At 38.0% G+C, this 26,487-nt stretch overlaps 15 protein-coding genes across 15 annotated transcripts; 7 read left to right on the top strand and 8 right to left on the bottom strand.

Annotated features, from left to right (window-relative positions):
• Window positions 1-408: 408 nt before the first annotated feature.
• Window positions 409-1,645, bottom strand: SPOG_00724 (uncharacterized protein). The gene has a single exon (XM_013168901.1). The coding sequence runs from the start codon at window positions 1,288-1,290 to the stop codon at window positions 916-918; it is 375 nt and encodes a 124-aa protein (XP_013024355.1). The 5' UTR covers window positions 1,291-1,645; the 3' UTR covers window positions 409-915.
• A 562-nt stretch (window positions 1,646-2,207) lies between these two features.
• On the top strand, window positions 2,208-2,779 carry SPOG_00725 (60S ribosomal protein L28/L44). The gene has a single exon (XM_013168902.1). The coding sequence runs from the start codon at window positions 2,234-2,236 to the stop codon at window positions 2,636-2,638; it is 405 nt and encodes a 134-aa protein (XP_013024356.1). The 5' UTR covers window positions 2,208-2,233; the 3' UTR covers window positions 2,639-2,779.
• A 61-nt stretch (window positions 2,780-2,840) lies between these two features.
• On the bottom strand, window positions 2,841-4,877 carry SPOG_00726 (SUMO E3 ligase Pli1; the record flags this gene model as incomplete). Its single annotated transcript, XM_013168903.1, has 1 exon — window positions 2,841-4,877. The coding sequence occupies one exon, from the start codon at window positions 4,875-4,877 to the stop codon at window positions 2,841-2,843; it is 2,037 nt and encodes a 678-aa protein (XP_013024357.1).
• A 594-nt stretch (window positions 4,878-5,471) lies between these two features.
• On the bottom strand, window positions 5,472-7,035 carry SPOG_00727 (MCM binding protein; the record flags this gene model as incomplete). The annotated part of the gene is made up of 2 exons (XM_013168904.1): window positions 5,472-6,758; window positions 6,871-7,035. 2 exons carry the CDS (start codon window positions 7,033-7,035, stop codon window positions 5,472-5,474), a joined length of 1,452 nt encoding a protein of 483 aa, XP_013024358.1.
• Window positions 7,036-7,193: 158 nt separating this feature from the next.
• Window positions 7,194-8,918, top strand: SPOG_00728 (DNA replication factor C complex subunit Rfc4). Its single transcript, XM_013168905.1, has 3 exons — window positions 7,194-7,597; window positions 7,725-7,836; window positions 7,877-8,918. Exons 1-3 carry the CDS (start codon window positions 7,533-7,535, stop codon window positions 8,723-8,725), a joined length of 1,026 nt encoding a protein of 341 aa, XP_013024359.1. The 5' UTR covers window positions 7,194-7,532; the 3' UTR covers window positions 8,726-8,918.
• Window positions 7,221-9,708, bottom strand: SPOG_00729 (CAA Xprenyl protease). The gene is made up of 2 exons (XM_013168906.1): window positions 9,253-9,708; window positions 7,221-9,201 (listed from the first exon to the last, which is right to left on the bottom strand). The coding sequence occupies exons 1-2, from the start codon at window positions 9,613-9,615 to the stop codon at window positions 8,791-8,793; spliced, it is 774 nt and encodes a 257-aa protein (XP_013024360.1). The 5' UTR covers window positions 9,616-9,708; the 3' UTR covers window positions 7,221-8,790.
• A 58-nt stretch (window positions 9,709-9,766) lies between these two features.
• SPOG_00730 (DNA-directed RNA polymerase I and III subunit Rpc19) lies at window positions 9,767-10,827 on the bottom strand. Its single transcript, XM_013168907.1, has 4 exons — window positions 10,590-10,827; window positions 10,394-10,491; window positions 10,271-10,347; window positions 9,767-10,124 (listed from the first exon to the last, which is right to left on the bottom strand). Exons 1-4 carry the CDS (start codon window positions 10,659-10,661, stop codon window positions 9,997-9,999), a joined length of 375 nt encoding a protein of 124 aa, XP_013024361.1. The 5' UTR covers window positions 10,662-10,827; the 3' UTR covers window positions 9,767-9,996.
• Window positions 10,828-11,391: 564 nt separating this feature from the next.
• On the top strand, window positions 11,392-14,042 carry SPOG_00731 (fasciclin domain-containing protein). Its single transcript, XM_013168908.1, has one exon. The coding sequence runs from the start codon at window positions 11,456-11,458 to the stop codon at window positions 13,598-13,600; it is 2,145 nt and encodes a 714-aa protein (XP_013024362.1). The 5' UTR covers window positions 11,392-11,455; the 3' UTR covers window positions 13,601-14,042.
• Window positions 14,043-14,262: 220 nt separating this feature from the next.
• On the top strand, window positions 14,263-15,219 carry SPOG_00732 (40S ribosomal protein S3a). The gene has a single exon (XM_013168909.1). It carries the CDS (start codon window positions 14,305-14,307, stop codon window positions 15,064-15,066), a length of 762 nt encoding a protein of 253 aa, XP_013024363.1. The 5' UTR covers window positions 14,263-14,304; the 3' UTR covers window positions 15,067-15,219.
• SPOG_00733 (hydrolase) lies at window positions 15,119-16,323 on the bottom strand. The gene is made up of 2 exons (XM_013168910.1): window positions 15,955-16,323; window positions 15,119-15,899 (listed from the first exon to the last, which is right to left on the bottom strand). The coding sequence occupies exons 1-2, from the start codon at window positions 16,239-16,241 to the stop codon at window positions 15,368-15,370; spliced, it is 819 nt and encodes a 272-aa protein (XP_013024364.1). The 5' UTR covers window positions 16,242-16,323; the 3' UTR covers window positions 15,119-15,367.
• A 182-nt stretch (window positions 16,324-16,505) lies between these two features.
• Window positions 16,506-18,162, bottom strand: SPOG_00734 (transcription factor TFIIF complex subunit Tfg3). Its single transcript, XM_013168911.1, has 6 exons — window positions 17,732-18,162; window positions 17,375-17,543; window positions 17,131-17,282; window positions 16,931-17,083; window positions 16,755-16,875; window positions 16,506-16,700 (listed from the first exon to the last, which is right to left on the bottom strand). The coding sequence occupies exons 1-6, from the start codon at window positions 17,771-17,773 to the stop codon at window positions 16,612-16,614; spliced, it is 726 nt and encodes a 241-aa protein (XP_013024365.1). The 5' UTR covers window positions 17,774-18,162; the 3' UTR covers window positions 16,506-16,611.
• A 221-nt stretch (window positions 18,163-18,383) lies between these two features.
• SPOG_00735 (uncharacterized protein) lies at window positions 18,384-19,898 on the top strand. The gene has a single exon (XM_013168912.1). It carries the CDS (start codon window positions 18,746-18,748, stop codon window positions 19,460-19,462), a length of 717 nt encoding a protein of 238 aa, XP_013024366.1. The 5' UTR covers window positions 18,384-18,745; the 3' UTR covers window positions 19,463-19,898.
• Window positions 19,899-19,957: 59 nt separating this feature from the next.
• SPOG_00736 (serine protease) lies at window positions 19,958-23,176 on the top strand. Its single transcript, XM_013168913.1, has one exon. The coding sequence runs from the start codon at window positions 19,991-19,993 to the stop codon at window positions 22,964-22,966; it is 2,976 nt and encodes a 991-aa protein (XP_013024367.1). The 5' UTR covers window positions 19,958-19,990; the 3' UTR covers window positions 22,967-23,176.
• SPOG_00737 (19S proteasome regulatory subunit Rpn6) lies at window positions 23,074-24,548 on the bottom strand. The gene is made up of 3 exons (XM_013168914.1): window positions 24,310-24,548; window positions 24,179-24,261; window positions 23,074-24,131 (listed from the first exon to the last, which is right to left on the bottom strand). The coding sequence occupies exons 1-3, from the start codon at window positions 24,483-24,485 to the stop codon at window positions 23,125-23,127; spliced, it is 1,266 nt and encodes a 421-aa protein (XP_013024368.1). The 5' UTR covers window positions 24,486-24,548; the 3' UTR covers window positions 23,074-23,124.
• Window positions 24,549-24,616: 68 nt separating this feature from the next.
• SPOG_00738 (SWI/SNF and RSC complex subunit Ssr3) lies at window positions 24,617-26,464 on the top strand. The gene is made up of 5 exons (XM_013168915.1): window positions 24,617-25,333; window positions 25,382-25,702; window positions 25,770-25,832; window positions 25,877-25,974; window positions 26,019-26,464. The coding sequence occupies exons 1-5, from the start codon at window positions 24,953-24,955 to the stop codon at window positions 26,428-26,430; spliced, it is 1,275 nt and encodes a 424-aa protein (XP_013024369.1). The 5' UTR covers window positions 24,617-24,952; the 3' UTR covers window positions 26,431-26,464.
• The last annotated feature ends 23 nt before the right edge of the window (window positions 26,465-26,487 follow it).

The raw sequence follows: 26,487 nt of genomic DNA, 5'->3' as shown, positions 1-26,487 counted from the left end.
TAAATCGCTAACGTTTGAGCAAAAGCGCTCTCAACACACAATTACTATTTTGATAGTTGTCTGACTCTCTTGCTAGCTTGCAGTAGTAACCAATTCCGGAAACAAATCACGATCTTCGATTCGGCATAAAACTACGGTTTAATGTAAGCCGATCACCCCGCAGTCGGAAAAAGTACATATGTATCCACTCCAAATGGAGGTTTCAACGGCAAAAGAACGACAAGTAGCAGCTGCGAAAGGAAAACACTGGATCAGACAAATAGAAATACGCGCTTTACAGCTTCCCTATTGAAATGGTGGAAAAAGAAGCAACCCCAAAATAGAGAATGTCAACGATGCTACGATAAAAAATTAAACAAATTTGCTAACACGTCTCTATAAGAGCGATTGGTTATGGAGAGGTGGTGGTGATGAAGAGCATAAACATTGTAAACTCTACTACGTTTGGAAAACTGCGATACACTAGAACATCGTATTTGGCAATAGGGGACAATAAGCATTGCGCAGTTTTCATAACGAGCCTTTGAAAAACAGCGCATTAGTAAACAAAGCCAGAACGAAACAAGTCTAAAAAAGGCAAAGCTAAAGATAAAATTGTAATCAACAGATTCTCATTATGGAAAAAATAGCAATAGTTATCGCTCTTGATTATAGCTCTAAAGTCGATTATCATGCCGGATATGGTTTCTTGGGTTATTTCAGATATTGCAAGAGAATCAGCAGACACAAAACGAAAAGGCCTTTCTAAACAGAGAAGACATAGGATATGATAGCAAGTCGTTATTTTTGTTTTAAAAAAAAAGAGCATATAGACAAAGAAATCAGCATTCCACGTTATAAATAATGATCCATTTTGGCTTAAATGCAGTCAATCATGTTACGACATTCGTAAGCTTCTAAAATGAAGATAATGCTTCAAAGCTTAGTTACAGCCTTACTATCCATGGGAAGGCCTGAAGGATCAATGTTATTTTTACTCATCGTATCTCGAAGGTAAATGAGGCGAGCTTGATCGAAGGAGCATTGTTGTTTTTTCATTATGCCCTTAATTTCCATAGAAGCTGCCTCATCGAGACCAGCTCGAGGGTCTTGTGCAAGCACATTCTGGATAAGATCAAAAGAATTGGAGGTCAATCCATTCTGAATATCGGATTCAAACGAATCATGCACAGGAAAGTATCGGAATTGACGCAAACGTGGTCCCCAAATACTTCTAGTTGCATAGGTGATTCCCGCTATAATTGCAAGGACGATAGTAGCATAAGAAAATAACAAATGAAAGCTAGCCATCTCGTATAAAAACCAGCAAATATAGTATGTCAGTATTCCCTAAACATATAAAAGACAAAGCAAATTAACCGTCTGTTCCTTCTTGCAGAAATAATTTTATAATTAATGAATAAACCCCTATTGAAACAAAAGTAACAAATTGAATCAAAACAGTTAGTTGACAAGGAATTGCAAATAACTATCGCTTTAAAAAGTTTTAGAGAAGACGTGCCTTCTCCCTATCCACTATTTCCTAGATATAGGTCAATTTACTCCCTCAATGTTTATAAGCGTTGGTACGTAGCATGTGAAGAATACACCTTTTAGACTATGCACAGGTATGGGATGAGATTACGTCGATGTCAAGTTGCTGAATGTAAAAAGATTGCAAAGTAAGGGAAGTTCCTAAAATGTCTATATTTTTTTCTTTTAAAAAAATATTTCAAAAGTTTTGCTTCCATTCACATATTTTGTTTCTTTCCGAGTTATAGCCAGAGGACTCAATCGTAACAATCAAGTTGCAAGCTATTCGCTTTAGAGAAGCTAATTGAGGAACAAAATTCATTTATTACTAACGTTTGCTATGGAAAAGAGTTCTGATTTACTCATGCTCTACTTCAGCATCCCAGTCATTGATTGATTTTTCAATGCCCTTGACCAGATCAAGAGTGTTAGAAGTAGAAGTATAAAAATGATAATAAATTGCAATTTTCCTTTTCAAACTCTTCTCCCTCGAAACCATTTTTATAAAATAAAGTATAAACCCATTCACTTACTTCTTCTACCAACTCTTCTTTGTTTACAACTTACGGTGCGTTGTATCTCAGAATACTATACTTAGTGAGGCCCTGCCCGCTCGAACACACAACAAAGCATAGCCCTAAATTTCCAATGCCCAAAAAGGCAGTCACACAAAAGTAAATGTTTCATGCGTCAAAGGCGAAACTTGTCAAGCACTCACACCATGTCTGTTAGCAACGATCTCATCTGGCAAGTTATCCGTGATAACAACCGCTTCCTTGTTAAGCGCTCTGAGTTCGGTGGCATCCAATTCAACCGTGAGCCCTTCAACGTCACCGGAAAGAACTCTCAACGTTTCTCTGGTCTCACCAACGACCGTGCCGTTGGTATCAACGCTAACAGCCCTCGTGGTGTTGTTTTGGTCACCAAGACCAACCCCAAGAACGCTCAAAAGCCTGCCAAGCTTTTCCGCAACGACGTAATTGCTAACAAGTCTTCCCGTAAGACCTACAAGAGCGTTGCTGGCCGTGTTGGCAAGACTGGCTACCGTCCTGACCTTTTGAACGTTTCTATCGCTCGCTCTTCTGCTATTCTTGCCTCTCAACGCCCCAAGAAGAACTCTGCTTAAATGTGGTGTTAGTAGAAAATAAAATCTGACTTCATGCTTATCCATCAATGTGTTCGTATTGTTGTTATTATATTATAAATTAACAGAATAATTATTTTTGTTAAGATCAATATTCTAAATAGAAATCCATTATCATTCCCATGTTGTTAGAGCACCGTTTTATTTTTTTCGTACACTATCACTCGTACAATCCCTCTTGTAATTACGTAGAGCTATTAAACGGGAAAGAGGTATGAAATTCAGAATCCCAATTGATTCGGTTATCATCCTCTTCATTCCACAGCGGTCCAGCCGTCTGCAGTGGTGTCCTCTGTCGCGTGTCTTGTATTTGAGGTAAGCTTAACATAGACCTCCCTCTCGAATCATCATAACTAAGCAGATCACGGTCAGACTCCCGGATGGTGAAAGGTGGCCGGGTTGGAATATTATTATATAACACTGGTTGATTGGGTGTATAAATGTTTGACAGTTGTGATTCTCTAGTATCCGACCTAACAGATGGGGAGCTATTATTGGGGTTCGCTCCCACTGGAGGCAGTACTAAGTCACTGATTAGTAAATTCGCAGGGTCATTGGCAGTCGTCATATGGGCTCCTGGAGTGGAATTATCCATCACTGACGACCTCGACGGCATCGAAGGATGATATATAATATGACTGTCGTCGACTGGTAAACTCCCTAAACGAAAATCTCCTCTAGGAGGAGGAGTATTGACAGGAGGAAAACTTATCCCTCTGGAGCTATCAAATGACTCTGTCGGACGTCTGCCGGAATATGAACTCCTTCTAGATACGTAATTAGGGTCATAAGTACTGTAAGATCTATGAGAAGTCGTTGTAGTAGAGGGGACCGTAGTGGTGCTTGGCGGTGTTGATGCCTGAGAAATACCATTCACAGAACTTTTTGGTAACGAAAAGTTTTCTGATGGAGTGGATTCTGACGGTTGGGAATTTCTTTGAATAGGGCTTGGAGATGCTGGCTTCGAATAAGATTTATCTGTCTCCTTCGTTGCTGATAAAGGGGGAGACGCTGTAGCTGAGGGTTCTTCATCGTCAGAAATAGTAAGATCAATTACCAAAGATTCTCTCTTCTTTTTATTTGTTGAATTGGCGGCGGCAGGTGACGCCTTTCGTTTTGGTACATTTGGAGGTTCACTAGGATTTGCAGGCGTAGCAGATCGCTCTTCGTCGCTCAATTCTATAATCTGTTCCTTTGGCAAGTTTTCTTCCTCGGAACTTTCACTTTCTTCATCAAAAGTATTCATGCTCCAATTTCCTACGGGATCAACGGTAATTGTTTCGGAATTACTGGGGCTATTCTCTAAAATATGTTGCATGAACCCATCGACAACCAAATCAGGATAACGAATGTGTATATTACAAACAGGACACATCCACGAAGGAGTTTGCTGATTCATCTCTAAGAACGCTCTAGCATCAAAACATTGAATGTGCTTGCAGTAACTAGATCTTACCGGTAGAGATATTCTGGTAAATGATAACGGACACTTTAGAGAAATATCTGTCGAAGTCGCAATAATATCGGTATCCTCGTTTTCACTCTTAATACGCTCCACGATTTTTTCTTTCGTTTCAATTTTTCGTTTCTTGATATCATCAACCAAATAATCAACAGAATACGCCTTAACAAGAGCAACGACAGCAGAATACCTTTTCGTAGCATTCATATAATAAATAACAACATTATTTCCCGGAGGACCAGCGTATTTGGTTATGTAGTCTGTTATGTCAGCTGGGTTTGTAGTACCACTTCTCCCTTTCAAGCCGCGATAGTTAGCATGTGCAACTTGATTATTGGCCCGAAGCTCCATTTGAGGAGTAGGATACTCCATTAAACATTCACCAAAACCAATTGTATCTGTCGGGGTTGAGAAGAAGTACACTCTATATTCCTTCGGATTGCTTAATAGTTTTGAGAGAGCCATTGGCGTCAATTGAAAAGAAAATGATACCGTATTACGTGCGCCAACACAAGCCGGTATAGAAAAAGGTGTATTGAACGGTTCCAGTATATCGTAGAATGGAGTTTTCCGGAAACGAATTCGTGAATGGACGACTGGAGCGAACGGTCTAGTATACGCTCTACTGCCAGAATTATTTACAGGAGGCGGGATAGCTAAAGTCTGAGGATAAATTTGCGAAAGATTAGATTGTAATGTACAAATAGCACCAGAGATGTCTCCATCAACCGCTTTTTTTAGTGAAACCCACGTGTTCATGTCATTATTAATAGCTATTTTTTCAACAAACTCTTTGATTCGGGCAATAAGTTCAGGTTTTGTGCCTGACAGCCGTAGTCCAAATACTCGTAAAACATCTTTTAACTGAGGTATAATAAGCCCAGATTCTAACCGTTTATATACATGCTAAAAAAAGTTAAAATAATTTATCCAGATTATTAGTGTATACTTACTGGAAGCTCTTGCAAGAAGTCTGCCTGGTTCATTGAGTTTCCGAAATGAAATTGAACCTCTTTGCCATCCGCATATGCAACGTTTTGATTATTAATTCGATACGATACGTAAAAAGATTTTAAAACAAAATTCAGAGTAAGAAAGACGGATTCAAATCGAATTTCTTAAACTAGTACCTATTCTGGATGGTGAATTCAGAAAGGCCATATTCAGTGAAAAGATTTTACCAACGTTCGTAGCGACTCGCTAAAGTTTTGAGAGGGAAGTACGGTAAGAGTAATCATAATACAAGGCTGAAATCATTATAGAAAGATTTAATATACATAAATGAGGTTTTTTATATTTCACAAAGGAAACCTTCACCTTGAAACAAGAGCGTTGTTCTAACCCATTTGCTTTTCAAGGAATTGTCCATTGTTCCACCAAGCGAGATGCTTCTTCAAAATGCTCCCTCGAAACCAGTTTGCTGGCTAAACTTTTTGCATAAAGGCGAGAGCAATTGATCTCAATAGAAAGTACTTTTTCATTTGTTTGAGAACCATTTCGCCTCGAACCAACATAGTTTGATTGAATGAACTCTAACATATCATATGGTATGTCAGTAGCACGAGTCCATAATTTGAGATAATTTGACAATGCTTCCGATTCGTCTGATGGTAGAGATGTCTCGCTTGACATTGATGACTCGTCGAATTTGCTTGCATATACAACATTAACAGGCAAGATTGACTTTCCATGGCTTAAAACAACGATTCGCACGTCCGTCTGTATGTTATAGCTACTAAATGGATACGCAAACGTAATTTCTTGTTGAGAAAGGAGAAAGGATAAAAATGCGACATTACGAACGCCTGTATCATTCAAGGTGCCACTCGAAAGTTCGGTTTCATCCAAAATCAGTAACGTTCCTGGCGTCAATTGCAAGCGACCAATTGATAAAGTATCTCCATCACTTCGAGGATATAGCGGCTCCTTGTTTAGTTCGTGCACGTTTACTTTTTGTACGACTGTTCTGTTTGTCAAATCTTTCAACAGGCTAATTATCCTAAATGCACAGACTGGTGTGCAATTGGTCAAATTCAGGCTAAAAGATCCAACGATGAAGCTGTCTGCCCTATGAACGACATTTGAAAGCAAGCAAAGCAGCAAGGACTTGGATGCCACATTGTCTCCCAATACTTTGTTAAATTGAGTAAGCAACTTTGATTGTAGTTGTTTAGCCTCTTCCTCAGACGGATACGTAGTGAAAGGTTGCTTATAGTCTTGAAATGTGATCAAATGAAGAATAGGAAGCCCATCAGAATATTCACTCGGCTCTTCGTACATGCCTAACATGTCAACAGCCTGACAAACACGAATTCGAGTTTCCATTCCGCCGTAACATTTTACACAAAAGCCAAAATCTCCTTTCTCTAACGTTCTGTTTGAATATTTCATGGTCAGTTCTTTAAATACCTCATTTTCTTCTTTCGTTTCCAAATAATTAGATTGGTTTGGAATCTGTTCGCCAGGAATATTAGTTACAAATAAAGAATACCGTTCATCAAGTGCTATTTTACTCTCATCCACATAAGATTCATCTTCGCTGTAATTGAGAACGTAGCGACATCCCCGCCAATATTGATCATTCATTTTGATGGCACCTGCAAAAAATTCATGTCCAAAATTTGTATCTTGTACCATTCCCTGTAGTCGAAGTAATTGTCCGGTTTTTAACTCGTTGGGATTACAAATGAGAAAATTTGGGATCTGAGTGTTAGCGCCATCATTCAAAGATAGGTATAACGGCATAACTTACTTTTTCTAACTCATCCTTATGTAAAAACAAATCAGAAATTGCCTCCTCAATACCTAAACTTCCTTGGAGATCAGGTTTTCCTGGGTTTGACAACGAGGCATCTTGGATTTTTTGAAGAAAGGATTGTGGGTCTTTTAAAAACACTTCGGATAATTGGACCACCATACTTTCCTTATACTATTCCTATGTATAGAGAAAAAGGAAAGTCTATATATTTTTTTAGATATATGCTATGAGATTGTTCAATAACCTGTCTTGATTTACGAAACCAAGTTTGTAGAAATAAAGTATGGGGTAGATTCGCTTACTTCTAGCTCACACTAAGCGAAATGAAACAGAATTGAAGAGCTTTGGGCTTTCAGTAGTTCTTATTATGGAACGTTATATTTTATATAGAATGAAATAAAGAAGAATAGAACAGACTTGAATCTATTCAAGGGTTGATTTATGGTAAAGGAATGGTCTCTGATTTCTCAACTTGGATGAGCCCGGATGCATAGCTTTTCGCTTCAAGTAAAAACTCTTTCATACACACTGATTTACTTGGTTTTTTCTTATTCTTTTATACGGATGAAGCAGGTATCGTAACATTACTTGACGCTGGGACTTTTAAGCGTCCACCCTCCACCGAATACTTGCCCAGAGGTAGACCGTGCGCAAAAATGGGCGATGCAGTTATGTCTTCTTCAGGGACAAAGAATGTAGCAGTACGATATGAGTTACCTTGGTAAGTTTGAGCAGGAAGAACGTGTCTTTTTTAGCTTTGGTGGATGACAAGTCAAACGGTTGGTTTATGAGAAAGGACGATGAATTGAATATTATAGCCTTGTAAAAAGCTAACACATGAGATATAGGGTAGAAAAATATAGACCAGTAGTGCTTGATGATGTCGTTGGAAATGAAGAAACAGTCGATCGTTTAAAAGTGATAGCTAAGGATGGCAATATGCCTCATCTTATTATTTCGGTATGCAAATTTTGTTTTGGTAACAACTAATGGATTTAAGGGAATGCCAGGCATTGGTAAAACTACTTCAATTATCTGCTTGGCCAACATGCTCCTGGGTTCAGCCTGTCGAGAGGGGATACTAGAGTTGAATGCATCTGATGAGCGAGGTATTGACGTTGTAAGAAACAAAATCAAAGGTTTTGCCCAGAAGAAGGTGAACCTTCCTCCAGGTCGTCATAAAATTATTATCCTGGATGAAGCAGACAGTATGACAGCAGGTGCACAGCAAGCCTTACGAAGAACAATGGAGATTTACAGTAACACAACAAGATTTGCTTTAGCCTGCAATCAGTCCAACAAAATTATCGAGCCTATTCAATCTCGTTGTGCTATTTTGAGATACTCGAGATTGACAGAACAACAAGTCCTGCAGCGTTTGCTTGAAATATGTAAACTAGAAAACGTAAAGTATACGGATGACGGTATGGCCGCTCTCATTATGACTTCTGAAGGAGATATGCGTCAAGCGATCAACAATTTACAAAGTACAGTATCGGGATTTGACTTAGTTAACGGGGAAAATGTTTTTCGGGTAGCGGACCAACCGTCCCCAGTAGCGATATATGCGATCCTTCAAGCATGTCATTCTGGAGATGTCGATACAGCTTTGGCAAAGCTTCGAGACATATGGGGTCTTGGCTATAGCGCGGTGGACATCGTAACGAACATGTTTCGTGTTGTGAAAACAATGAATGAGATACCGGAATTCAGCCGTTTGGAAATGCTCAAGGAAATTGGAACTACGCATATGATTGTTTTAGAAGGAGTGCAGACACTGCTTCAGCTGAGTGCACTTGTCTGTCGTCTAGCAAAATCACAAATGAATCAACAGTTATTTGTGGTATAATTTTTTTTTATTTTAACAAAAGAACCCCAAAATACTGAGGTATAGTACCCATTTGATACCGAAGTTTACGAATATAGCAAATTCCAGGTAATGGCAAAAAGAAAGAGCCCGGTAATTAGTAAAATATAATAGATAGTCGTCTGCGATTTCGTTCCAATTTTTCCGTAAAATACTGGCAATCCCATAAAGTTGCAAAAAGAGTGAATCAGAAAAGTAGGCCATAAGCTATGGGTTTGTAGGAATACATACGTGCTATACCATCCAAATATTGTCGTATAGAAGAATTGCACAAGGAATTGTACCATTGCAATAACGTATGCTCCCGGATAATTCAGCAAAAGCTCATAGGAATGATGAAAGTGAGCAAAGCCGAACAAAAGGGGTGCCAAGAGAATGATTTCTTTCCAAGAGTAATCTAATTTTTCAAATAACGGAACCATTGCACAACGAAACATCAGCTCTTCTGAAAGAGGTCCCTAACAAGTCAGTATACCTGGATGCAATAACAATCATGCTAAGCTACATACAATAACTAGGTTTCGCCAAGTCACTGGATCTTTTATTTCGAAAAGAAGGTTCTTTAGAGGAACCTTGTACATTTTTTCAACGAAGAAAGTCTGATATAATGGTCCTAAAAAAAGGATTCCTACATGAAACAGATACTTTGTAATCTGTTTTAAATTGAGAAAAACAAGAGAATTGGTGTTGCATAACCACTTGGTCAAAAAATACGAAAGAAAGGAAGCAACTACTACTCCGGTGCATCGTGCCAAAACTACATTGGGATCATTACGAACCAAACCAGGCTTTGGTCTTCCTACTGAAAAGATGTATAAAGACCCAATGTACAAAAGGGTATAACAGCTAGAAATAAGAAAAGGATGGACCATGAAGAGTATGTTGTATATATTTACGACGGTCGTCGAGTTGAAGGAAGAGGTACGGAGATGTGATTGTAGAAAACAATGATATGTAGTTTATCTAGTTATAGTGTTATTGTTTGATACAATTATTTAAAATACTATTAGAAGTAGAATGGATACGTGTAAGAGAATAATTTTTAATATTCACAGTTTATAAACTTCAATGAAAATGAAATTACAATATTCCCTAAATAGCCGCTTTCAACCGAAATCCCATAATTATATATGTCAAGAAAAGTAAATGACCGTTCCAATTAGGGAACATAACACAAACGCTTGAAACGCTGTATGCATTTTAAATTAACAGCATCCAAAAGGAAACGCATGAGCTTGTTGTTCACAGCCAAATCAAGCATCAATCTGCATAGATTGATTACTATCCTGGAGTTCCTTATTGAAAGAGTCTGTAACAACGTCGCAAAGATCCATTAAATCATCTAATCCTTTCTTTAGTGCTTCAATTGCTGTTGTACTTGCTACAAAACGAAAGTTAGTCACTGGTCATATAAAAATCAAAAGAACAAGTCAAAAGGGTATCCCTAAACGATGAGAAGTGAGGAAAAAAACACACTATCTTCTTTTTCACCTTTTTGTGTTTTTTTTTTATAGCTTTGGTACTTACGAATTGTCTGGATTCGAAGATTCATCTTGGCTTCTGAGGGATGAGGGATGGAGTACCCACAAAATTCAACCTCGGGGCTAATGAGTGGTGAGCAGGTATTCATAATGAATGGTATTCGCTTACTTTTTCATAATCATATAGCGAAGAGAGTTTCCCAAAGTATGATCTTCTTTAAGAATTTGGAACGTGACAGAAGTAAAGTCTGCAGAATGACCAGGCAACTAGCAAATTTTGTTAGTAAACCATACGCTTAGCTTCTAGGACATAGAAGAGAACATCCAAGCGCCTCCAATGCTTCTACGCAATCTTAGTCACGTACAATTGTGATCTTTTCACTACCCAACTCCATAGCAACGGAGGTAGGGTCTGTAACATCTGTCATTGCCGCCATTTTTGATGAATGATAAAGTCGCAGTAGCGTTCTAAAAGAAGCGTCCCAATATGCTTTTAATGGTAAATTTCAAGATTTTTTTATTGTTGACAAAGCATCTACGAAGCGAAATGGAACGCGTATTCTTAAACAGCATTTAGTGGTGTTGGTAAAGCCTTAAAGCAGCACGTTCCAGTTTACTAATAAATAATTAATGTATAAATGAAAACAAGTATGTACAAAACAGAAGGATCATTCTTTGCTAATGAAAGAAAAGGAAAATAAAAAGATCTTGGAAATTATATATAAAAAAATAGAAAGAAAGCCATTGCGATATCCATTTCACATAAACAAAACTTCAAAGTTGAGCTTTTATAGAACCAATTGCAATTGCAGGAGCATTGCCAACAAAAACTGTCCATAGCTTTGCAAATTCAGATTAAAAACCAAAAGCATAAACAAACTTGAAGCCACTTCCATGAAAGAATAAGCAAGCGTCATTTTGTTTAAGCCAAGGTGAAATAACTGTCGGATAGACCTGTACCAAAATAATAAAGAAAAGAATTGTATAACAAGAGATCATCTAACTATTGCTGACTAGGTAGACATTGCTTTACAAGCAATTGAGTGTGAATTTCGTTGGGTGACAAATGTACAGCTTTTGGTCGTAAACAAAATTAGAAAAAATAAATAAATAAAACAAAGCCAAAGATAACCCTTTGTGGTGGTTAGATGTCCTAAATTTGATCCCTTGGGATATTCCTAGTAAACTTCAACTACACACAATTACAATATCATTGTTACCAAGAAATGCAATGGTGCTTTGGATTAATCTCATATGCTTTTCTTTATTCTTTTTTTCAATTCAAGCACAGGCTGCATTGCATAGTCGGTCAACGTCAATTGTAGATTTACTGTCTTCAAGTCCCAACTTTTTTCGTTTAATAAGGCACCTACAGCAGGAAAACTTCATTCCTTACTTAAATCGAAATAAAGGATTAACGCTGTTTGCTCCTGTTAATGAAGCATTTCGTAGAGACACGATTGATCCAGTGTGGCCCTACCACATATTGAATACGACTGATTTGAATCGTACAGTTTTCGCTACTGAATTCAAAGCGGCCGATGGCCGACCAATCGCTTTAAAAGTAACACACAGAGAGGAGTCTAATAATCCTTATGATCTCGTAAACGATGTCTACATCATCAAACCCAACTGGCGTGCCGATAGCGGTGTTGTCCAAGTTGTGGATCAACTGCTTCGCCTTCCACCGACATCGTTGGAAATACTAAGTTCTGAAAGCGAGTACAGCATATTCTATCGTTTATCTTCTGCCTGGGTTAGTGAGTATGAATCAACTACTCTCTTTGTTCCGACAACGGATGTGTTTGTGAATACTTTTACAAGTACCCAACTAAGCTATTTTTACTCTTTTTATGCCACTGAAGATGTAAAAACTCTTTTCAATCAACACTCTGTCATCCATGAACGAGTGTATGCTGACGACGTTGTTGAACCCAAGAATTTTACTCTAAGAAACGGGCCTATTATAACCTTGCAATACGATAAGCCCAAAAAAATCTTATACTTCAATGACACTCCTTCATATAATTTTGATATAGTCACCCGCAATGGAGCTATACATGTCTTACCTGCTCTGCTAAATCCTGAAGTCATTACGTTTACGCCCGCTAAATATCTGATAGGCTTAGGAGCAACCTGGTTTAGTGAAAAAATTTCTAAAGAAAGAGAATATATTGCTGTGGATACATCATCTCACAGAGGAATTTTTGCTCCTACGAATTGGGCTTTCCGTGAAAGCTCTGATATCGATTATCATATTATGGAAAACTTTTATATGCCAGATGTCAACAAATATTACTTATCGAGGACTAATGCCAAAAGCCATGATGAACATAGTGCTTTAATAAGAGTTGCTACAGATACTGCTGGTGCACTTTACGTTAATTTCGACTCGCATTCCATTGACAAGGAGACGATCGGTAATGTAAGTTTATTTGTTCTTGAAAAAGACATTGAACCCCCTAGGCCTTTGCTCTCCCAACTTATTTTGCTGGATGAAATTTCCATGAGTATTCGATACCTAGCCTCACTCGGCCTTGGAGAAGATCCCAACAGTACTTGGTTTTTGGTTGAAAATGATGCATGGGCAGAGTTGGGACTTTTACGAAAGGCTTTAGAACATAATTTGGAGATGATGCAAAATGTTTTGCTTGAGTACATTTTCCAAGGAATCCATTACTTCGGGTCAACTGAGGATTCTTGGACTTCTGGAAACTATACAACCTTGTCCGGTAGAAGTATAATGGTTGAAAGCACGAATGAGAACAACGATATATTAAAGATAAATGGACTTTCTTACAATGTGAAAACGCGTGATATGTTGGTTCAAGAAGGTGTCGTTCATATCTTGGATAGATTAGTTGTTCCCTTTGCTATACCTCAACGTGATATGATTATTGCGGGAGGAAGGAAAGAATTTTTAAGTTTACTCGAAAAGCAGGGACTATTAGACATGTTAGAACAAGGATTTTCTGTTGTAGTCCCTCCCCTATCGGACTCTGATATCAAATCAAAGGACTTTTCCTTTGCCGATCGACACATCATTGACACTGGAAAACAGTCATTTATTATCCACGATTCTCTTCTATCAGTTGATAATGGGCCGTGGGTCCATATTGAAGAAAGTGGTTTCTCTAGTTGTGGAAATGTTTTCTTTGTACGATCTCCAATTCCTACAAAACGAGACGCTAGCTGGAGGACTTTCGCGATTTCTCTCCTTGGCTTCTTAACTGCTGCAGTCTTTACCAATAGTGGCTACAAGAGTTACAAAATATATCAACAAAAACTGTGGGCTGCAGAAAGAGAACCTTTGTTGGTGCCAGCCCGCCGTTCCTCATCAATTCATCGTTCCGGAAGTCCTGCTCACTCAGTTTGAAAAATTCTTCAACATTTGTATATTATATTCACAATGTTCGACCAACGACGCTAAATGATTGGAAAAATACGAAAAACCCTAATATTTTCATTCTCGTGAAATAATTTTAATGATAATAAAGAATAGAACGTTCCCATGAAGATAATTTTAATGCTATCCTGAATTAAGATTCATGCTATCTGCAAGATAGACTAATATTATTACAGCATCAGAGAATACTCTTATGGTCTAATTTACTGTTTATAACATAAAGGATCTAGTCAATTAACAAGTTCACGCGGCAGTATAATTTTATATGTAGCCTAAAAACTACCGTTGAGACGATAATGACATTATGAAGCTACTTCTTTATATACTGTTAGTAAATCATCATTAACATATGCGCTGATCTACAGAAAATACTGGAATCAATCCTTCAGGTATGTCTAAGAAAAAAAACCGCCAGTCGTCGTAATAAACATATCAATTGCGATATCTTATACGCTCAAGGATACACCCTTAAACTGCTATTAAATATGTATTTTTACAATCAGTCTATAGTAAACAAACAAAAATCACCTGAAGTAACAAAGTATATGTGGTAACATCCACAAAAGTTGACAACGTTTAGAGCTTCGCAAATTAACCCTAACCTAGAAAAACCATAGCAGTCACATAGAACACTTTGACAATTCCCAAATTTTACGAAACCAAACTTCTCCACAATGGCTGTTGGAAAAAACAAGAGACTCTCCAAAGGCAAGAAGGGAATTAAGAAGCGTGCCGTTGACCCTTTCGCTCGTAAGGACTGGTACGACATCAAGGCTCCTTCCTTCTTCGAGGTCAAGAACGTTGGAAAGACTCTTGTCAACCGCACTGCCGGTCTTAAGAACGCCAATGACGCCCTTAAGGGACGTATCCTTGAAGTTTCCCTTGCAGACTTGCAAAAGGACGAGGAACACGCATTCCGCAAGGTTAAGCTCCGTGTTGAAGACATTCAAGGTAAGAACTGTCTTACCAGCTTCAATGGTTTGAGCATCACTTCTGACAAGTTGCGTTCTCTTGTTCGTAAGTGGCAAACCACTATCGAAGCCAACCAAACCATCAAGACTACTGATGGCTATCTCTGCCGTGTCTTCGTTATTGGCTTCACTCGTCGTCGTGCCAACCAAGTCAAGAAGGCCACCTATGCTCAATCCTCTCAAATCCGCGCTATCCGTCAGAAGATGTTCCAAGTCATCCAAAACCAAACCTCCTCTTGCTCCATGAGAGAGCTTGTCCAAAAGCTTATCCCCGAGGTTGTTGGTCGTGAGATTGAGAAAGCTACTAACGGTATCTTCCCTCTCCAAAACGTTCTTGTCCGTAAGGTCAAGATCCTTAAGTCTCCCAAGCACGATGCTCAAAAGCTTCTTGAGCTTCACGGTGGTGAGGGCCAAGATGTTGGTACTAAGGTTGTCAAGGATGTCACTCCTTTGGAGTCTGTATAAACATATCCTATTGAATTTATTGGGGCTGCAAATTGAAATATATAGAATAGCTAATGAGAAGAGCGTCTATTATATAAACACCTGAAGTCTGTAGTTCTGAAATTGTATAGTATATTGTAATTTCCTTAGTTTGTTTCTTACAATATTTTCCTGATTGTATCTTATAATCTTTTCCATTGTACCTATTTAGTAGGCTATATTCTATTTATACGTAAAGTCTATTGTTTTGGAGGAGGGAGTAGATTATCAAGCCAACTAGTTTGACATCAACGATTAATAGCTGGTTCATAGCTAATTTAGCTTAGTCCGACGATAGGAATTTTACGACAAGTTCAGTAAACTCTTTGGCTTTCTCAAAATGAACCCAATGACCACAGTCCAACGTTTCCAATTTATAATTTGGAAACATTTTTTTAAACACAGGCAAGGCTTCGTCCGGTACAAAGGTGCTGTGTTTAGCTTTAATGACCAATGTTGGTTTTTTATATTGATCAGCACCATTTTCATTGACGGAGAATCCCGCTAAATCAGGGAGGGAATTGTGAATGAGTTCAAGAGGGATTTGGGATTTGAAAATACTGGGATTTTCTGGGCTCTTCCTTAAATTAGAAAGTAAGAATGCCCGGACTAAAGTATCATTCTCTACCTCTTTCAACATCTTGTCTGCGCTGCTTTGTTTTTTGAAATTTGCTTCATCGATGCGCATCATAGCCTTGATGTAAACTTTAGTTTTCTCAGGAAGGTGAGTATAGATGGGTGAATTATCGGCGACAACTAATTTCTCAACCATGTCCGGGTACATCAACGCAGTTGCCATGGCGGTTTTTCCTCCCCTAAAACCAGTTAGTATTGTAATTTATATATAGGGATTTTGAGAGTAATACTTACATAGAGTGACCGATAATAGAAGCCTTCTCAATGCCATGTGTTTTCATAAATTGTTGAGTATCAAAAGCTAAGGACTGGTATGACAGAGGACCAACACCAGGTGAATCTCCGTGACATCTCTGATCGATGTTGTATACATCTCTGTCAAGTTTTGAGACAAAGTTTTGTGATAAAGATCGCCAATTTTTTCTAGAACCCAGAAGTCCATGAAGGATTAAAACTGGAGGCTTCTTAGGAGCTGCAGCTGAAAATTTTTCAAATGCTAGTTGAACAGGTTTAAAGGGCATCTTTACTTTGAAAAATTTTCAGACCTTTAGGGTATACGTTTTTGACAGATAGACTATCGATTATTGAATTTATAGGACTGTGCAAGTCCCAGGAAAAAAATTTTATGAAAAACATTGGTTTGAAATACATCAAATAGCTTCTTATATATAAAAACTTTACTATAAGTATTTTTTCTTTTGATCAACTGTTTAAAGAACAATGCTGGTGGCAATGCTCTGAATGTCATTTGAATCTGGATATGAATTGTTGGTAATGGAGGAAATAAAATACATAAGATTTGTAAACACAAAATGCAATATCAAAGAAATGATTTGTCATTAGTTTTATCTAGTGAAACTCGAGTAAGAGCTAGAATTTCTTTCTCTTTCATTACATAGTCACGCGCTTTGCGCAGAAGCTGTATAATAAAAGAAGCAAATTATCAGGGAGTGTATAAAGATCAATGTGAAATTCGCCGCCTGTAAATCATAAGTTAACAAAGGAAATGGAAGTGACTATTCGTGAAAACATACCTTCAATATCGTTACGAACGTACATGTCTGGTGTCTTATTTTCATTTACCATCTGTACAACTTGTAAAAGGTCATCTTCTTGTAGTTTTTGAAGACCATCAGCCAGTTTTTCCATGTCCACCTAAAAAAATGGGTTAGAGAAGGAAGAACCGAAAAAATAAAAACAAGCATCATACAGGTTTCGCTTTTGTTTTTTTCTTTGCAGATCCAGCATCTGCTTCCGGTTTTCGCTTATCCTTTCTTGTATCATCGGCTTCAGGTGAGTAACCAGGAACAGGACCTGTAAGGGATAGAGCTTTTAGTAAACCTGGCCGACCAGCAGTAATTGTCTAGAAGAGAGTCAGTAAAACAAGAATAGGTTAGAAAAATGGATTACCAGCTCAATGTCTTCATGGTAGTGCTCTTGTTGGAAATGTAAGTAGTGAGAAAAGCGATATTCACCACCTTTGTCTGAATAGTAAATGATGATTTCCATCTCAAATTCACCCCAACCTTGCTCTCGAATCATAAAGGGAGGCTTACGGACGGCTATGATGAAAGTTAGTAATCTTTCTCTCTGCAAATCCCAACCAACTGACATAGAAAATTCAAGATCTAATGGTGGTTTCATAAAAACATACTTCTAGTGGGATTTTGAAAAGTAGGATGTAATTTATAAGTCACGCGATCAATAAAACTTGCATCTACTTCTTCTTGCTGAGCGTCTAAACAAACAACTTTGATAGCCCATTCTCGCATAGCAAAGCTTTGATCATTCAAGACGGCAGCTTCCCCTCCAGGTAAAATATGCTAAGGAATGAGGTTAGTAGGGAGCAAGCAAGCAACAACGGTGAAAACGACAGCGAAGAGATCCTTGTAGGGAAAACGTTTTTTATCAACAAAGAAAGAGAATAGCTCTTCTCCATGTATTGATGTCTCTCCTGCTACCTCTTTTTCTCCTGTCAAACAATCGATGGAACCAATCGTGAATAACGTACCTGATCAGTAATTAATCGTAACGTTCTTTGAACTGTAGACATGACGAGAAATAAGATAAATCGATAGTGTTTTTGTTTTCTTTCAAATATAAAGAATGAAATCCAGGAACAGTTAAGTTAAGCAAGAAAGTAGACAGGATTCTTCCTTCGAAACAAGTCTATTTAAAGAATCCAATAGGGAACTTGGCTTTTTTTAAAGGAACCGTGAATCTCCTTTCTTTTGACAAAATGGCAAAATTAGACTCGAATGCTACGAAGCATGCAATGTCTTAAGAACAGCAAAAATCAAAGACAAAAATTAGCAAAAGTGAAGTTGATTGCTCTCGTTCACTGGGCGTTTTTTTGTGGTTTATAACGTCGCTGCTGCTGCTGCTGCTGCTGCAAGGATTGATTCTCATTGAAGCCTGGTTTCTGGAATAGTGATGTCGAATGTAATCCTTATTTTTTAGTACGACACTCTAACGCGGATGAGGTAGTTACGTTCGTCAACAAGGAAGAAAAAAGAAAAGAACAGGAAAAGAACAAGGATGAAAGATAAAAAGAAAGAAGTGGAAATGTAGAGAATCCTTTGGAACGAGAGTTAAAAAAGAGCTTTCCATTTCTTTCTTTTTATTTTTCATCCTTGTTCTTTTCCATATTTCAATTGTTCTTTGCAAAATCTGATTGTTTTAGTTTATTTACTTGTGAGTTGTCGTCACTAACGCTATTCATACCGAACGCAATGCGTTCTCCTCTTTTAGTAAACAAACCACATGAAATCCCATCTGTTCATCCAATTTTCTGGATGTTTTGTTTTGGTAATTAAAATGATGTTGCTTTATTTCTATTTTTTTCCATTTATTCAAAAAGCAATCGCTTTTTAACAAAGCCTTTATACATGCTTTTACGTACTAACATTCGTATGTCACTCCACCGCGCAAATATTTATGTATATATATAGTACAAGGTCCTTGTTGAATTCTTCCAACTCAGTCACCAACAAAGAAAAGTTCAGGGTCTCTTTACTTTACGAAAATGAACAGCAATCGTCGTGAGGAATTGGCTTGCTTAGGGATCTTTCCCTTAAGCGACCGAAGTCAATTGGAAGGTGTGTTAACACCTATTTTACAACTTCGGGTCAAGTTTTTGCTACCTCTTAGCAGGTTTCACGAGGCATTAGTCTTAAATAAAGAGTTCAATGAAGTTGAAGGGAAAGAGTTATCTGGTTTTCTAAAGCATTTTAGGCCACAAACTGCCAAGTTTGTTAGAAATGAACATCCTGATGAGGGTACTGTTTCCTACATCTTTGAAGCAGACAAATATGAATTTGAAGTTTATTACTTTAAGAATGACCATTCCTTGAAATTCAACGGCATGTATGATATCGAAGAGAAGCGAAAACAAAAACAACAAGAGCAAACCGTCCAACGCCTGATAAAAAATGAGCAACAAGATGAGAAGACTGTTTCACCTACAAGATTGGAAGAAAAAGCATATTGGGATCGTTATGACGTGGATCAACCTTTGGAGAATGAAATCGATAGCGGTTCACGCACTTTGCCTGAACGAAGACGACATCCGAACTTCGACCGTCTTGGTCTTGACAATCTAATCGTAGAACAAACCGCCAGTTTGTGGAAGGTATGCCGACATAATGGCATGTCGATAGATGAATTTTTGCATTTTATCCGTATCGGACTCGAGCCTTTTCCAAGGAATTCCAATCATGCTTTATCTTTCTTTGGACGCTAAACGGTATGATATGTATGAGATTGTTTTCAATTGATTCCAAAGTTCGTTTCCTTCAGAATATCAAAAGAATGTCTGAAACTCAAACTACTTTTTTATAGCATTTTCTCATTTATCTGTTTTTTCCCTACAATGATTCTATTATAAACGCCCCTTTCTTCTTGGATCTTGTTTCCAGCATGGAAAGCTAGCTTTTTAACACCGACTCTTGACGACTCTACAAATAACATTGGTACATGGAATTGAGTATGTGTTTTTTATTAAACAGCAACTCTATTTTTGAGATAACTTTATGAATGGACGATAAACTAAAAACGTACACTAAATTAAACCATTGAATAAAACACTGGAAATCATATTTTCTTAATCTTGTTTTTCTTTCCATCTTTCCTCCTATTATTATTTTAGTTCACATAACACATCGCAGCGTACCTCACTAAGATAATTTATGTAACGTAGCGATACGCAAAATGGTTCGTTTCTCGCGTCGAGGAAAAGTTTCAACAGTTCTCTCTTACCTTTTTTTTTAGTATGGCTATAAAAAAAAGAGCAAGAGGAAATTCCATTACGCAAGAAAATGATGAAAAAGTACCAAGAATGAACGGTTCTTATGAACCTGCAGAACTAGAGAATCAACTCGTGGAGACAGCTCCATCTTCACATCTTGCAGAAAGTGGAAAGTGGAAAGAATCAATTGCTCGTGTAGTTCGTAGCGTCGTTTCTATTCGTTTCAGTCAGGTTGCTTCCTTTGATACAGATGAATCTGGCACTGGAGAAGCTAGTGCATTCATCGTGGATGCCAAAAATGGTTATATGTTAACCAACCGACATGTAGTGTGTGCCGGTCCCTTTATCGGACATGCAATTTTGGATAACCATGAAGAAGTCGAGGTATACCCCGTTTATCGTGATCCAGTTCATGATTTTGGATTTTTGCGATTTGACCCCAAAAAAATTCGTTACATGAATGTCGAACAATTGGAATTACGTCCTGATTTGGCAAAAGTGGGAACAGAAATTCGAGTTATCGGTAATGATGCTGCTGAAAAATTAAGTATTCTCGCTGGTTGGATTTCCCGTGTTGATCGTAATGTGCCCGACTATGGTGAACTAACGTACTGTGATTTTAACACCAACTATATTCAGGCTGCTGCGAATGCAAGTGGTGGTTCTAGTGGTAGTCCTGTCGTCGAAAGAAGCGGTAATGTCGTTGCTTTACAAGCGGGTGGCCACATGGTTGCAGCGACTGACTACTTTTTACCATTGGATAGGCCATTGCGTGCTTTACGATGCCTGCAAAATAAAAAACCTATTACTAGAGGTACTATTCAAACTCAGTTTTTAATCAAGCCTTTTGATGAATGCTCTCGCTTAGGATTAGATACGGCAATTGAAGAACAAGTTAGAGGCCTTTTCCCCGGTGCCACTAGCATGTTAGTCGTGGAAACGGTACTTCCGGAAGGACCTTCTCACAACAAGTTGCAGGAAGGTGATATTCTTCTTCATTTGAATTCAAAATACTTGATTGATCTCATAGAATTGGAAAGCATTTTAGATGAATCCATAGGCCAAGACATTGTTCTTACCGTTCAACGAGGAAACAGCACAGTCGACGTTACCTGCCGAGTACAAAGTACTCATGATATTGCTCCTGACAGGTATGTAGAAGTCTGTGGTGCAAAATTCCACAATCTTTCCTACCAACTAGCTCGCCAATATGCCTTGCCAGTGAAAGGCGTTTTTATTAGTGAGCCTGCTGGTTCTTTCCGTCTGGAAGGTCCAGAATACTGCTATTTGCTTGAGAGCGTCGCGTACAAACCAGTGCCCGATTTAGATACCTTCATCAATGTCATGAAGACCATTCCTGACCGTTCTCGTGTTGCTGTGGGCTATCGTTTTATCCATGATAAACACTCACTGGTTACGGATATCATTGAAGTTGACCGTCATTGGGCTAAAGCTTTTCGCTTAGCTAGTAGAAATGACGAGACCGGTTTTTGGGATTTTCAAACCCTTGGTGATCCGTTACCTGCAAAGCCTAATATTCCATGCACCACTTCTATTCCAAAACTTAATGTCGAGAACTTTGGTCCTACTGCTGATATCAATAATTGCTTCGTAAAAATCACTTACTATATGCCCATTCATCTTGATGGTTATCGAAAAAGCAGAAAACAAGGAACTGCTCTAGTCCTGGATAAAAACAATGGTATAGCTGTGACAAGCCGATGCACCGTGCCGTATGCGCTGGGAGATTTGACCATCACGGTTGCTGATTCTATACAAATTCCAGCTGAGGTTTTACATCTCCACCCAACTCAAAATTTAACTTTTATTAAATATGATCCTAAACTGTTGGGTGAAACTCCTATTAAAGCCGCTAAGTTGCGCAACCATTATGTTTCACAAGGAGATAACGTAAATTTTTTCGGGTTTAATTCTAAGTCTAGAGTCGTCGCTACGAAAACTTCAGTAACTGATGTCATTACTATGGTTATTCCTCCTAATCCGATGCCACGATTCAGAGCTGTCAACTTTGAGTCGATAACCATTGAATCTGGTTTGGGATCTCAATGTGGGTCCGGTGTTCTAACAGATGACGAGGGCCAAGTTGTTGCCCTTTGGCTTACCCATTACGGCGAGCAGACAAGCCGCGGTACCGATGTGAAATATCATCTTGGTCTAGCATCGCCTGTCGTCTTGTCAACTTTAAGACGATTACAGACTGACGTTAATCCACATATTAGAATACTGAATGTAGAATTCCGTGCTATTCAATTAGCTCATGCAAGAAGTATGGGATTATCTGCGGAACGTATTCAGCAAATCGAAACTGCAAACGAAAAACGTCATCAACTCTTTATGATTACTCACGTCGAAGCGAACACCCCTCGTATTCTAACCGACGGAGATGTAATTTTAACTGCTAACGGAAAACCCGTGACCCGTGTCCAGGATATCGAAGCTGAAGACACTGAAGAAATTGAGATGGACATTCTTCGTGGAGGAAAGGAAATGAAAATTAAGGTACCTACTTTCCCTACCGATAACTGTGAAACAAACCGGGTAATTATATGTTGGGGTGCAACAATTCAAGCTCCACATAGAGCTGTTCGCCTTCAAAGTGAGGGTCTACCATCTAATGTATTTGTCACAAATCGCAGCAGAGGCTCACCTGCGGATCAATATGACTTGGGTATCGCTCAATTCATCACTGCCATCAATGGTATCCCTACTCCAGATCTTGAAAGTTTTGTTCGTGAAGTTCGCAAAGTTCGCGATAATTCTTATGTGAGAGTGAGCACAGTAACATTTGACAAAGTACCAGTTGTTTTAACCATCAAAATGAATGAACACTATTTTCCTACTCTTGATTTGGTGCGTGATTTTAAAGCCGAAAATGGTTGGCGAGCTGTTCAATATGATGAAGGGCGTGAAGAAGACAATCCCTCAATGGGTTTGGTCATTGAAGAAGACGTAGATACCAATTCTGCTGCTGCAGATTAAAAAGAAAAGGAGGTCTGAAGGGTTACTTCTTGAAACTTATACACTTTATCAATACGTGCGCATATTTTTTTTTGTCATAAATCACTAAAAAAGCCTACACGAAAAAATTTTGAATAAAAAATTATTTATTTGGGTTCATTAGAAATGAAAAATACATTTTATAGTAAAGCAGTAGCTTTGTTTTCAATCAAGAGATCTACAACTGTTCCCATATTCTTGATGACCTCCAAAGCAGCCTCATAAGTTTTATCTTGTTGGGGCTCATCGAAAACAATTAAAACACCACTGCCTTGGTCAAGGATTCCGTAAAACACTTTGTCTAAAATCATTTGACTAAGTTTACCTTCAACTTGTACAGTAGAAAGCCCAATCAGTTTGGCAATGTGTGAAACTTCGATGCGGCTGTATGGTTCGACGACACGAAGTAGATTTTGTTCTAAAAGGTTATCATACAAAGTACTAAGGTGAGAGCGGATTATGGGATCGGAGGCCAACTCTAACTTGTAGTCCTGTAGAGCCTTTTCAAATTCGGCAAGAGAACGATTTTCATGAGCTTGAGCAACAGCACGCATAGCGTCTATGTCTTTTCCAGAGTATTTTACAGCGTGCTTTCCTGTTAAAAGAGATTTTACTTCAGATATAGAATTTAACATGATCTGAGAGAGTAACATATATTTGAAAGAAGAAAGAGCCTTTTTCAAGTCATCCAATGTGTTATATCCTTCGTAAGCTTCATAAAAATAAGAATATGCGGTCTTGAAGTCTGCTTCTTCAGCATGCAAGATACCACTTTGCATATCTAAGCTGGCTTGAAGGACAGCAGGGCAGTATATGGCATTAGCCGCTGTTCTGGCAGCGGTAAGGGAAGCACGGGCTTTAGGGATGTTTCGAATGGCATGATAAACTCTAGATTCTAGTAAATGAACTTCGGTGAGGAGCATTTTATCGTCCATCCTCTTGAGTTCAAAAAGAAGGGTATTGGCCAAGTCGATAGCATCGGTGTAAGAGCTGTTTTCATAATATAAAGAAATAAGTTTTGTGTCTAAGGCTTGACGAAGAAAAGTTCGCTTTCCTTCGATAGCCCATTCTCTACAGCTTTTCGTGACTTCAATTTGTAAGGGAAGTGAGTTTTTCGTACCGGAAAATTTATCAATCAATGTACGAACTAGTTTTTTGTTAGAACAATTCTGGAAAGCAATTTTCGAGCCTTACTGATTTTTGCTGCTTTGGCTTTCGAAAAATTCGACATCAAGGGTCTAACTTCTTGCACGAATTTAGCTAAATCTTCATGACGACTAAATTGTTAGCATCTTTCTTTACAACACTGCTTTTTTATAACATACTTTTCAGCAACATAGAGATCACTCAAGCCGACCATCGCTTGTTCTTGCTCGTTAATTAGAGACTCATCTTTCTTTACATCTTTTTGCAGAATCTCTTTATAAATGACCTCTGCTTTTGCATAATTCTTGCTTTTTAACTCAGCTCCTGCTAGTTCAATGCTTGCGTTTGACGACATGTTGTTGGTAGCTGTTTGCTCATGCTTCTGCTGCTTATTTCATGGAAGAAACTTACAAGTAGCAATGTTACTTTATTAAATTGAGATTAAAAGGGAAGAAAGGCGATTCCAGTAGAAACATTTATGATAAAGTTTGTAAATTTCTTTAAAGAAAGCATTGGCATTTGGGATAATCGTCCCAAGACACTGAAAGACACCAGCTTTTTGGATGTCAGCCATGATCATACTTAACCATCATAATTAGACAGAAATGGGTATCAAAAAAAAGTAGAAATTCCGAAGAATTAAATAAAAATAATTATCATTGCCAATTCTCAACACTTTGGAAAGGAAAATGGATCCACCTACTCAACACCACCAGTTCTTCCTACCTAAATACCATCATCCAACGATACAGTTTTCCAAGTTTCTAAAATTTTGAACGAACCAGCGAATTCGGTCGTACTTTTTATTTCATTTTATAATTCATGTCGGGAAATGCTAATCTTAACGGGAAAATAAATGAACGAGATGCCAAAGAAGCAGGTGAACTAAAAAAAGAGATCCGGCTCATAGAACGTGAAATTCCTGAAAAACTTTTGGAGACCATTCCAGAAGCAAGTCAATATGTTGAGTTACAGGAAATTGAGAAACGTTTAGATTCATTAATTGTACGGAAGCGCTTCGACTTGCAGGATTCTCTTAGTCGTCAATCAAAAAAGACCAGAGCAATACGGATTTTCATTCGTAAGACCCTAGAAAATCAAGCCTTTCAAACATTTCAAGAAAACAATGATTCTCAACCTAATGATTTAAGTTCTCTTTCTGTTCCTTCTTGGACAATTCATGTGGAAGGAAGATTGATTCCTGTATGTTCAAATATTCATGTTTGATTAAAAATGGACTAACAGACAAAGGGAAACGATGAAGACAAGAAGCGATTGGACGAAGTACCTTTTACAAGTTTTTTTAAAAAGATTGCTTTTCAAGTACATCGCTCTGAAGAATTATATCCAGAAAGTAATTATGTAGAGTGGAATAAGCTCTCAAATGGCTCCAACTTGGCGAATGAGCTCAAAATAAAAAGAAATGGAGATCAGGATGTGAAAATAAGCATACTTTTATATCCAGATGAACAGCCTGAACGGTACAAATTATCCAGCTCATTCGCCAATCTTTTAGGTATAAAAGAGGGAACACGTCCGGCTATTGTGGCTGCTCTATGGCAGTACATCAAAGTAAGTTAAAGGTTTAAAAATTTTTTTCTTTTCTCTTTCTAGCCGACACATTCTAACTTGAATATAGTTCCATCGACTTCAGGACTTGGAAGAGAAGCGTTTAATTAACTGTGACAACAGGTTAAGAGACGTAGGTTTTACAAAGTTTTATTATATTAATTAACCTACTTGTAGCTTTTTGAAACAGATAGACTCTACTTTCCTAGAATACCCGAGTTGATGAACCGGTTCTTGGAACCGATGGATCCTATAAAGTTGTCATTTGAATTGAAGTATGTTGTTTAGGCCAGATGAAAGATGATTAACGAGGTTCTAGCGTCAATGAAGTTTCCGCTAAGCCGTTTGCTATTTTCGATGTTTTTATTAATGCAGACGATCCTAAACAATCCCAAATTCGTACATTTTTGACCAACGTGATGAATCAAAACGAAATTAAAGTCCTTGACGAGAAAATTTCAAGCTTTATTGAAGCTATCCATTATTCCAAATCAAAACATGATTTTATGCGACAATTTTCAGATGATCCTGTGCTCTTCATTCATCGATGGACTGAATCTCAGAGTAGGGATCTAGAGGTTATTTTGGATGGATCTGAAGCAAATTATGCTGAAAGAAGGGACTCAAAATACTATCAACAGCCTTGGGTTGAGGAAAGTGCATTTCATTATTTAAATAGATTAAACAGCAAAAAACAACAAGAAATTCTTAATGCATCTTCTAGAAAATAAAATGTCATGGATTCTAACTACCAATGCACCGACCATTCAAGGAAAGTGAATTAAAAA

This window comes from Schizosaccharomyces cryophilus (genome assembly GCF_000004155.1).
Source record: "Schizosaccharomyces cryophilus OY26 unplaced genomic scaffold supercont4.5, whole genome shotgun sequence".
Classification (NCBI taxonomy): Eukaryota; Fungi; Ascomycota; class Schizosaccharomycetes; order Schizosaccharomycetales; family Schizosaccharomycetaceae; genus Schizosaccharomyces; species Schizosaccharomyces cryophilus.
The sequence above is the reverse complement of the archived record's forward strand: the minus strand, read 5'-3'. Positions and strand labels throughout refer to the sequence as shown.